The 12,359-nt window shown below is 36.1% G+C and overlaps 1 protein-coding gene across 1 annotated transcript in view; it reads left to right on the forward strand.

The window, feature by feature from the left end:
- Positions 1-12,359, forward strand: part of LRBA (LPS responsive beige-like anchor protein) — a 400,308-nt gene that overhangs the window by 69,597 nt on the left and 318,352 nt on the right. The window contains exons 23-26 of the mRNA XM_057402038.1: positions 7,130-8,158; positions 9,308-9,483; positions 10,646-10,799; positions 11,195-11,375. Of these exons, the coding sequence (XP_057258021.1) occupies positions 7,130-8,158; positions 9,308-9,483; positions 10,646-10,799; positions 11,195-11,375 (1,540 nt within the window). The remainder of the gene's footprint in view (positions 1-7,129; positions 8,159-9,307; positions 9,484-10,645; positions 10,800-11,194; positions 11,376-12,359) is intronic.

Consider the following 12,359-nt stretch of genomic DNA (forward strand, 5'->3'; position numbering starts at 1 on the left):
CATGTCATTTGGTTAAAGAGAAGATATTTGGGTAAATTCTGATTTATTTATTATTTTTTTAGTATCTGAAATTTTGAGTAAGACTCAAAAATCTTAATATGTATAGGCTGAAGTTTTATTTCTGTATAAGTTGAAAAAATTTGTTCAATGATCTGAATGAGAAGAAGTAAAATCTTAAAATGTTAGTACTGTGATTTTTAGCCTACAATGTATTTTGAAATAATTGTTAGTTTTCAGTCTAAAGTACAGTTGTAACAGACATTGGTAAGTATTAAGTTCTTTGGTGCCCCCGCTCATTTCATACAGGAGGGGAAGAAAAAGGTGTGTACAGGGTGTACGTGTGCTGTGTTTGCCTGATTTTCATCACTGTCAGATGAAGGAAAACTGGTAAAAGCAGCAAAGAGTAGGTGCTGGAGGATTTAATATATGATGGCAATTTAAAAACTAATTTGCAGAGAAGAGACCATGGCTCAGTAGTTTCAGAAAGTAACAGGCCATCAGGATCTCTTGAGTCCAAATCCCATTGGCATTCATGAGTTATTGAGGACAGTTTTGTGTACATTTTTTCTCCCTATCTTGAAGGAGGTAAGGTCTTCCACAGTGTTATGTGCAGGCATTTTTTTTAGCTCTAGTGAATTTTGAAGACTTCAGAAGTTCTTCAGTCCTCTGTAAAGTGTATCTGCATTGCCCTGAGGGGGGAAGCAGAGATAGCTAGCCAAGAAGGTCATTGTGCTAATGCAGGTTTTTGATTTCCAGTTGTGCGATGCCCAGTATGTTAATGCAGCAAAGCTGGGGGAGATGCAAGTTAAGTAGCACAGTTAAAATGCTTAAATACGGGTTTCATTCCTGTGGTACAAATAGTTATTTATAAAAAAAATTCAACAACAAATGCTTATTCTAGATGGAATCGTCAGGTGTTCAAGGCCAGGTTGCCCCAGGGCTTTGAGCAGCAGAGGGGTTGGAACTAGATGATCTTTAAGGTCCTTCAAACCCAAACTATTCTATGAAATTATTCTCAGGGGGTCATTTGATTTATAGAGAGCAAAAGGAATTTGGAGGCTAGAACGTGCAGCCTCCTTTAGAGCTATGTACCATCTAAATGTGTGGTTATGATGCCATCCTTCAAGTTTGCTAAGTGTTTCCTTGTAGCAGCTTGTTTTGTAGTATATGTGTGGGAAGGCTTTTCCTAATCAAGGCCTCTGAGGAAAAGAGTATTTTCATTATTCAGCAGGGATAAACAGTCAGGAGGAGAGATCTGTACCACTGATGAGTTCTTACACATGAAGCATGTATGGCTAGTGGAGCGCTACTCCATCTCATTATTCACTCAGTTTGAGTGGAATGTCATGAGTAAACCTGCAGGATGCTAAAATTTGACTAAGTCAAACAAAGAAAAGTCTGAAATAGGGGATAGGAATACAGTGAGCAAGGTAAACTGAGAATTTATGAAGCAGGGAAGAACAGGATCAGCTAGATAGAGGAAGCAGTACAGAAACCTGGAATGGAGAGTGTAATAGTGATTTACTGCTGGTTGAGAATTTTCAGGGGTCTCAGAAAGAAGAAATGGGGAACCATTTGCAGTGGAAAGAGCTGATGCATTAAAGGCAAACAGTTATGAGATCTTTCCTAAGCAAAGATAACCTTAGAAGAGAATGGATTCTCATCTGTATAACTTGATATAAAAATCAGTGGCAGGTGGGATCTGTGTCTGCAATGTCAAGAATTGTTAGTGGCCTCATTTGCTGTTGCTGCAGAGTTTGAGGCAAACCTCTGTACTTGCTACTGCTTGTGTTGAGATTGTGGCTGCGTTGTGTCTGTGGGGACTGAATATGGCCTCTGAGCCCTGAGTTAAAATGATGGATGTGGAGTCTTTGCTACAGGGCTGCTGACAGCACATGGAGACATTGGAAAAGGATGGCCGAAGAGAGAAGTGCACAAGACCTATAACTGGGTATTATGATGATGCAGAATGGTGAACGCTGAATTGAGTTAAAACGTATTTTTGTTAAGAACTAAATATCAAATGTGGACAAGGCAGAGCGTGACAGTCAACTGAACTGTAGGAATGGTGGCAGGGATTGAGATAAAGAGGAAATATATACCCTGGCAGGATACTGTGCACATGTCTTGCGATTTAAACAAATTAAAAGCAATAGTTGCAGTACTAAAAATGAGCAAACATGTTTGATGTGGTGTTTGAATTTATTATTGTATGGTGATGCAACAGTAACCTGGACCTTCACTTGAACTGAAAATAATGCTCCTGGCATATGTAAAATTATCTCTCAGATGAGCAAAGACTTCTACGAAATATATTGACTGTAGTTGCTTTCTTAGTCTAGAAATCATTTGCATGCATATCTTTTTGTCAAGCTGAGGAGAAAAAAGGCAAAAGTGTTGCTACTTAGATGAAGATGCAGTTACATGAAAATGTCTTAGTGTACGGGTTCCCTCCCTGCCTTGTGTATCGCTGAATGTTTTTTTGGTGGAAACTTAGATTCCTTGAAACTTCTTATGTAGTGTCCAGCTACAGTAATATACGTTAATTTGCTTTTCTTAGCTTTTATCTGTGAACAGCTCAGAAATAACCCAGAGATATTCCTCAGATCAGTGGGTTATAGACTGTAAGTCAATGTATGGTGCACGCAGTACCTTTGTATCTTTCACTTCACTGAATTGAAAATTAGGTTTGATATCTTCAGCTGTTGGTGCCTCCCATATAAACAGACCTGTTTTTGTTTGGCAATTAGTTTCCACTTTTGAAAGGTTAATGTTGCTAGAGGAGAAGTGGGAAAACGGATCAATAAAATCCTTGTTAAGATTTAAAAAGTTGAAACACTTTCTGGAATTATGAAGAGTTTATTGATGGTGCCAGCAGCACAGGAGCTAGTTTGCACTGAGCAGACTCTTTAAGGAAACAGCAGTACTATATAATTGCCTGACCTATCTGGCAGACATTCCTTTCTTGTCTCCTCTCTACAAAATTGCCCACCTGATAATGAAAAAAAAGGGACAAAGTGTTAATGTATAGTTAAAATATTTTCCCTTTGTTCTTTAAAGCAAATGTCAATCATCTTAACCTTTTTCATCGCTGTATGCTAATTTTTTTCCTTGGCAATTAGTAAATGTTGGATGTCAAATTAAGTTGAAATTAATGGCAGAGGCAAATGTTGCACTTACTAGCTCACAAGTGTCTTTAACTAGTAGTGCGTAGAGATGCATTCCAAGCATTGCAGACAGCTATGGATTAACCATCAAATGATGGTGAAGATTAATGATTGGCCTTTTAGCTCACTAATTTAGAACAATTTCTTGTAATTAATTTTGTATTATCAGCTTTACAGTTGCAAGTGCCTTAAGGAAAATAAAAAACGACTTAAACACATTTACGGTTCTTCAAGCTAACAGTTGTCTAGTAAATTGTTGCGTGCTTGCAGATCCTAATGTTTAATCTTTAATACCTTTTTATACAGTCTCTTACTACTTCAGTTTAGTAATCATTATGTTCTACTTCGTTTTGTGATTTTGTTGATACTTCTTTTGTTAACCTTAGGTGTTTTCTTTGTAGAGTGTATTGTTTGGCTTTCTGAAGTTGTTTGCTTCAGAAATGCCATGTAATGCAACAGAAGTGTGGGGGAAGAATTGTCCAGTACCCGCATTTTAGTACCACTATTTGTTGGTTTCCCATCAAACCAATTTACAAATTAATATAGTGAGCAGAACTGTTCATACAGACTTGCTGAATATTTGGACTTGACAAGGCAGTATTTTTTAACTTTGCTTCCTTTTTCATATAAGTGAGAAAACCCCAGACTTGAAACGGATATTTGAAAAATACTGTTTCTGCATTACTGTTTTAATTTGAATATTATTTAAAGGACAGCATTTAATACATTGTGAAATGAATTCTTACTGATGTTTATGGTGGAAGTAGAAATTGCTATCCTTTTAAAGTGGATTTTGGTGGGATTTTGTGAGTGATGTTCTCCTGTAGCGTGGAAACATGGTATTTATTCCTCATTGCGGTATTTTTAATGACTGAGAAATGCAGATGTAATTAGTGATTAGAAATGGAAGCCAGACTTTCAAAATGAGGAAGGATACTTTTTTTTTTTAAGGTGGTAGATTAAATTTAATCTTTTTTTATCTTTTGATCAAAATCTTTTTTTTTTTTTTTTTTTTTTTTTTTTTTTTTTTTTTTTTTTTTGATTAAGGGGAGATTTCATCTCTTGATTTCCAATATCAAGGCTGGACAACTTTCTAGATGCTGTCATCAATTCATGTTACTGGCCTCAATGTTCAGGAAGGTGTGTTAAAGTCAGGGGCTGAGCTAGATTTTTTGTTGTAGCTTTCTGACCTTAACCTCAGTGATTCCTTGAAGTGCTAGGGAATAGCAGCTGTAACAGAACTGGTAATACGCTTTTAGAATGCACTTAAAGTTACATTTCTTGATGCTTGCAATTTATTTCGACCAGGTTGGTGATTTATCAAAGCACTTACATAGATAGGGCTGCCAGAACTCGGAACTTTATATTGTTGTTAAAGCTTGTTGTATTCTGTAAGGACCAGTGTAATCATCAAGTGTTGCTTGATGAAACTCTTGCAACACTGTGAACGTGCTCTTTTTGCAAGGTGGTTTTAGTAATTGCCAGCCCTGCAAAACACCTCTATGGTTTGTTCCATTAAGATTGAGTTGTTGCTGTTACTGAACATGTCTGTGAGCCTTGTACTACTCTACATTGCACTCGTGTTTGAGCACGGAAAAAAATATGGTTTGTAACAGGTCCCTCTAGCTACTCTGTTGTGATCATCTTAGTGTCATTGTACCTATCCCCATTTGTACTGGGGAGCGATGGCCAGAGCAGTAATAGAATCTGACATACATGTCTCCCTCGTTTACTCCTTTCCACAAGAAAAAAAGTGCCATTCTGCCATTCTCATCTTCATCTTTATCTTGCTTTGCCTTCGTTCAAGGGAGCTAGTGAAATAGATTTTGAGGCTCGACCTGAGACACATTGAACAGCTTTGGAAGGAGTGCATAACTGGAGTAGAATCCAAGTGTCATACTTGGATGTAGCTTTATAGTGTTGAAAGTAAGTGTGTGGTGATGTAGTGTAGCTAAAGCCTGCAAATACTTTTGAGGAGTTACTTTTCCTGTGTATTTTTCAAAATGAAAGTTGCAGTAGCAAGTCTGATACTGAAGACAGAAATTAATAAAGGTAGCTGTGTTATCATAGATTTGTTATAGATATACTTGCATTGCATAGGTAAGAAGTATACATATTTTTGGTCAGTGTCTGCTTTCTGAGGCGTGTATATGGTAAGTTTTGCTGAAATATTTTTGTTGAATGTCTCTTTAGTACTTGTTGGAATAAAAATTTTAGTAGTTTTGGCTATAGAGGAATCAACAGTGGGAGAAAGAAGTGAGAAGGGTAGCTGGAGATAAGCTCAAGTTGTCAAGCTATCTTCTTCAGAATTGTAATGATTTGACCAAAAGTAGTAGCTTTCCTAATCATGTTTTGTAAAACGAAAAGTGAGGGAGCTTATTAGCATGATCCAGGTAGAGTTGCTTTTGACATCCTGACTGTGGAACAGTTCAGGAAGGAAGGATTTATAAAATAATAATACACCCCACTCCCTCCCCATTTTGTAATGCCCTATAATCAAATATTTTATAAATCCATTGTGACAGATGGATGACCTTTCACTCATACGTAATCATTCACACTTTTTTTGTTTGTACATAACTGATTTAAAACTAGCACAGGAAGACTTTCTAGAACCTTCTTAACTTGCAAGTTTTTTACTTGCATGTATTGTCTTAAGAGAAAATATTTCTACTGACTAATCATCCCTTTGAATACCATGTACATGGAACTTTTAGGTGAGATCCAAATGAATGAGTTTAGTATGTAAGAGGAGAAGAAAATTTGCATTCATATTGAGTAAAATGTCCTGCTCTTTGTCTATGGAAAATGTTTATGATAAAGAAAAGAGTTAAACTGAAGCTGAGGGGTTTATTTTTTATATTTTAGGAAAATTTTGAGAACTAAGCTTACAGATAAACACTTCTGTTATAAAAGATAAATCTAAATCCTAAATAGGTATAGATAAACTAAACTGAATGACAGTGTAATAAAAATGTCAGTTAGTCTAGTGAGATTTTCTTTCAACCTGCAGTTATTTATTCATGCAAGTTAGTTTTATCAGTATGTATATAAAGAATTTTTCTATCTGTATTTTCCTACTATACCTAAGAACAATATTTTTTTTTTTTCAGCTTATGCATCGGAAGGTCTTCTCACTTTAATTAGATTGTGTATTTGTTCTCGTGTGCCTTTTAGACTGGCTGAATAGCATCCACCAGAGAAAGAGTTCTCTGGAGAATTTTAGGTATCATTTGGAGATCCTTAGAATTTTGGCTTTGTTACACTGGGGCTGCATTTTTGTAATGTGAGCTTCTCAGAAGTTTGTTTATGGTTTGTTGAGCCTACTTAAGGTGCTAAAATGATGTGAAAGCTCAGCTATAGTAAGTGCCCTTGCTACTTGTCGCAGAAAAATTGAGATTGTGAGCTATCTCAAATTTTAGTAATTTTCTGGTTGTTAGGCTGTTGCATTTTTTACCCACATCCCATGCAATTACCTGAATGCAGGTAGCACAGATAACTCTAATTACAGATGACTTCAAGTGGCCTAGGAAATTATGCAAGTATTAACTGTAAGTCATAGAACCATAGAATGATTAGGGTTGGAAAGGACCTTAAGATCATCTAGTTCCAATTAAAATGTAAAGATTTTTCTTTTTAAAAGTAGTCTTTAAAACTCTTGAGTACTTCTAGTAAAAATTTAATTTCCTGTCCTTAGGATCGGTCTAGGATTTTTTTGACTCTGGCCTTACTTCCACATACCCCCTTTGCCCCCCATTTCTTTCTTTTGGCCAGGAGTAACAGGTCTACTTAAGAAAAACTTTCTCCCAGTTGATCTCCAATGTGAAATATTTTTTTTTAATCATGTGGACAATATCCGCTATAAATCTGTAGTACAACTTTGATTTGAGCAACTTTTTTTTATTAGATTACATGGTCATAAATATATAATTTTTAACATGCTTTCAACTCTGTTGTTTTAGGTAACTTTTGAAATGCACAAAGAGAGTCTTTCTCAAATGTACAAGGAATACCAAGGGAAAGCATGTGAAGGGAACGGAATACATTCTTCAGCTCCAATTAGAACAATCTCTGGAGTTAGCAAAGAAGCTGAAACCAAGGGAAAGCAACAATGTTTGGAGGTAAAAGAAGATGCTGCTCCTTCCTGCATTATTGATGATGACATGGGTTGCAGTACTGGAAAAAAGGAGACAAATACTTCATCAACTGGTGACCGACAAACTCATTTGGTGTCTAATCACAGAAAGGAGTTAGAAAGGGAAGACCGGGAGACTACACAGGATTTAAAAGCAGTGCCTTGTGGGGAATTTTCTCCAGAACCAGAAGGAATAAAACCCAGTGTTTCAGAAATTAGTATTGGAGTAGCTGAAGCAATTGAAGATTCTCTGAGCAAAGCTGATGAGTTTGTGGAAGAAACAGTAGCTGCCACTGCTGCTTCTTTATCAATGCAAACTACTTTGGAAGGAGAAACTCTTGAAAGTCCAGAAAGACTGGAAAAATCAACAGTAGAGGTGGAAGACGAGGATGACTTTGTTGATTTGAAAGAGGAAAGCAGTATGCATTTACATTCAGAAGAGTTTGCAGAAATGAACAAGGAATGTAGCTCTAATGAAAATGAAGTGATAAAGCAGGAAATAGCAATAGAGAATCAACCTGAATCTGTGCTTGTAAAGTCTGAAGATACAGAAGTTGTGGATGGGACAAAACAAGAACTGGCTTCTTCACCGGACACAGTGAGATCTGCAATTCAAGAAGTAACGACTCAGCCAATATCACAAGGGAAAAAGAAGCTGGGGGAAGAAAAGAGTCTTTTTAGTGAAACCAAAACAACTGAAGAAAATGCAAATACACATGTGCCAGAGCCTGCTGGAGCCTCTGACAAAAGAATCGCAAAGCTGGATGTTACTAGTGTTGCATCAGATACAGAAAGACTGGAACTGAAAGCTAACACATGTCTAGAAGCACCTCAGCCCTCCAGATCCATACCTGAGGTAAATTTACCTGTCCTTCTTCTGTCTACCTTAAAAATTAAAGGAAGTTCTTATGAAAAAAAAAACAACCCCCCACACATTTGGGGGAATTTAATATGTTTGGATTTTATGAGTTATCTAAAGAATATTTTCGACCCTTGATTAAAATAGTGAGAACCCTTGATTAATAGTAAGAGTTATTAAAATAATTCTTACTAATTTATGTACTGAGAAGTCTCTAAGATTTTATTCTTTGTGCATCCACTTATGGATGCTGATGGAAACTGAGTGTTTGGCTAGATGGAAACTGAGTGTTTGGCTAGATGGACACTTCGTCTGTGTTGGCATTTCTATTCTTAAGTTTGAAGAATTGAAAGAAATATATTAGGAGAGGATTTTATTTAGAATTTCTTCTGCTGCTTTACTCAGCCTTTACTCTTTTCAATCTGGTCTCTTATATTCTTGACTCTTGCAATTTTTGAGGAGTAAATATTGCTTTTGCAGAAAAAAAATAGCACCAAGTTTCTTTCATATCCTCATATCTTTCATATCCTCATATCATCATCCTGTGATGGAACTTGTGAAAATTATTTTTATATTAGCTACTCTGCAGGTACACAATATGTAGATATATTGGATACTATAAAATTTGAAGTATTGTCACTCCATCACATCAGCCTAACTTTTCTGTGCAAGTATAATTTAAAGCTGAGCTTCTGTTGCATGCTGTAATGCTCCACCATGTTAGTCTTTAGTTTCTAACTCAGCTTTTCATGGTTAAAGAGTCATGTGTCTGAGTACTTCCCTTTTGCAGCGATACCTGCTAATGGATGCTCTTCATTCTGCACCATTCTTCCTTAAAGGAGGAAAACCACTGTCTACAGAAATGCATGCTCCCTCTGTGGTAAGGTTGGGTTGTTGCTTGTGTATGCCTTGACTAACAAGTGTGGTAGTGCAGCTGTAGACTAGTTTGTAGGTTTGGTATATCCAGTAAATAGGATTTGTGTAATAGTTTTAGACTTATTTGTAACCATATATACAGTCTAAACTTAATGAATATCTAAAATCTCAAGTGTATTAAATGCCTTTCGGTGTATGCTGTGGAAACTAATAACCAGAGTGTGGTGGGGTTTCTTTTTTTCTCTTTTTGTTGGCGAACTGTGTATTCAGACCTTAAGGCATCAAGATTCTTCAGGACAAGAGCTAGCTGCTATGTCAGATGGACAGAGAAGAGACTCCAGGTCAACTGTATTCCGTATTCCTGAATTTAAGTGGTCACTGATGCATCAGCGCTTGCTCACAGACTTACTCTTTTCCATAGAAACAGATATACAGATGTGGAGAAGGTAAATTTCTGTGCTTTATATGACATGACCCAGACTGGAATTGCGATTATAATTAACTTGAGATTTTGTTGAAACTGCCTCAGAGTTACTCTTTGAATTTTGCAGAGCTGGTATTTTACTTTTACTCTTCATTCAGTAGACCTACACTTATTTTGTGACCTATACCCATTTTTTTTTTTTTTTCTGAAGACTCTTTACAGACATATTTTGACTGAAATCCTGACTACATTTAAATCAGTGGCAGTCTCACTGTTGATTTTTATTGGAACAAGATTTTCATGTTTCTGATGTAAGGACCTTCATCTTTTATTATCAAAATATGGACTAAAAAAAAAAAATCTATCCCAAGTAGTACTCATTACTTACTAATTTGCACCTGCTATGTTGCTGGTTTTATAGTTGGTGATTCAACAAGAAACTTTGAAAACAGTGTTAATTCTGCCTTGTAATGCTGAATTGTATATGTATCTGCCTTGTAATTGCAGAATAACTTTGAATTGTGTCTATTATTATCTTGTAGTGAATATCAAATTTAAATTGAACCACATAGCTGTACTGATCTGATAGAAAAGGAATGTAGGAATGAAGAAATAGAGTACTTAAGTGATTAAAAAAAATTAAATTTAGGTGATTTTTTGTCTGATTTTAATATCCAGGATGTGATTAAATTAACCTCTCAGGACATCATCAGATATAGCTAAAATGTATTTTTATTTCTTTTCTGTTTTAAAAATAATTTCCATGTTTAAGAGGATTCAGGATTTTGTGTTTTGTTCATTTTTAATTTCTCAGAGAGTCCCTTAGTATTCGCTTTATTTTTCCAAAGATTGAAGTTCAGATCTAATTCACACTTCCAGGAAACCACTGTATTGCCTGATACGGTGACTTTTGCTATAGCAAGTAATCATAGACTAGCCTAAATATATGTTTATCCAAATGGTGATTAACACATATCTTGGTGTTTTTAGCAAGCTATAATCTGGAGAGGTTTGAGAACAGGAAGGAAAGGTAGTTTTAGGTTTTGATTAAGATGTATCAGTGGACCCTTGCAGTCATGTGTTCTTTGCTGCCTCACTGCTAAACTGGTTTTAGTTTTATGAAAGCATAAAGATGCTAAAATACCACAAAAATGAGCTGAATTCTGAATGTTTGTTTTGGACAGCCATTCTACAAAAACTGTGATGGACTTTGTGAATAGCAGTGACAATGTCGTATTTGTGCACAACACAATTCACCTCATCTCTCAATTGATGGACAACATGATCATGGCTTGTGGTGGTATATTGCCACTGCTCTCTGCTGCCACATCTGCTACTGTAAGAAATTTCTTTTTATTTTAAAATATATCTCTTGTGGGAGGATGCCTTTCTTTGTTCAGTGCATTAACTATCATATCACTGTTTTCTGAAACAGTGTGGGATATTTCCACAGCATCTCATTCTTCCCTTTTCCTCCATGCTTTCCCTAAGATAAATAGGGTGCCTGCCCTCTTTGCCTGAAGACATAAAAAAAGTTGCCTGGCTTCATTATCCCGCAGCAGTCTGGAATGGGATTAAATCCCAATACTAATGATTGTTCCTAGAATACAACTAATTACTACTTTTGCATGCGACTGAAAATGGACTTCCAGCATACATTTTTCTTCATTTAAGTTGTAGAAATATCACCTTTGTGAAGAGGTAAATGTCACTTTCAATTTTTCTCTGCCTAGCATGAATTGGAGAATATTGAGCCAACTCAAGGACTTTCAGTAGAAGCATCTTTAACATTTCTCCAGAGATTAATTAACCTGGTGGATGTGCTGATTTTTGCAAGCTCTCTTGGTTTCACTGACATTGAGTCTGAGAAAAATATGTCATCTGGAGGAGTTCTGCGCCAGTGTCTTCGTCTGGGTAAGCAAATTAAATGACTTAATGAGTATAGGAACTTGCTTTTACAAAATAGTTAGCAATTGTTAGCTTTGCCCCCTCTTTTTGTTAAATCAGGATTAAGTTTAGCCAAAGAAGCATTGGGATCTTTAAGTATTGTTTTATTTTTCTGCAATGAATATATGGGGTTCTTTTCCTCTTTAAAAGGTTTAAATAAAAGAAATTACTAAATTTGGTAGCCTGACTGTGTGGATGCATGTTTTCATCTTATCCATGAAGATATTTTTTCTGCCAAAGTTCCCCAAATAGTCAAGGCTGAGAATATAGCAGCTTCGAGAAAAAGAAACTTTTTACCATATACAGAATCATGAACCTTTATAATATGTAGAAAAGGAGTTTAAATCTTGAGGCCATTAGATGAAGGTATGGTGAAAACTAGAGATGTAAATTTCTGAAGGGTTCAAATTGGGCAGTAGTGCATCCAGTATTATAACATTTTTGATCAAATTGGATTGAAAGGAAGTGGTTATTACCTAAAAAAGTAATGACTGTTCCACAAACGAGAACATACACCATCGTAACTGGGTTCAGTTAGTTAATACAGGAGGAGAGTATTCATGCTAGTTGCATGCTGTAACACTTTTTGTAATGAAAAATTTTTTATTTGCATGAGTGCCAGAGCAGCTCAGAGCCTCAACAGTAACTAGCCTTCCTCTCCCTTTCTAGGCAATTAAAACTTTGTGCAGGTAGAACAAGATTTATGGGATGCAAACAGGTATAGAGGTGGGGTAGTTCTTTTTTCCTTTGAAAATAAATCATATTAGAAGATGAAACAGGTACAGTTGTGAAGCTAAAAAAAAATAAATTGTGTAACTTCACAACATTTAGTGCAAGAGTAACAAAGCATTGTGAAGCAAACGTTATCATTTGTTTCACTTCCGTATATCACTTGTCTTTCTTGATAGTCTGTGAAATTGAGCTGTCTTCACCCTCCCCGCCCCATGGTTG

The sequence above is a fragment of the Pezoporus wallicus genome, unplaced genomic scaffold (assembly GCF_028554395.1).
Source record: "Pezoporus wallicus isolate ANWC-B61680 ecotype Strahan unplaced genomic scaffold, APGP_CSIRO_Pwel_v1 contig_7178, whole genome shotgun sequence".
Lineage (NCBI taxonomy): Eukaryota > Metazoa > Chordata > Aves > Psittaciformes > Psittacidae > Pezoporus > Pezoporus wallicus.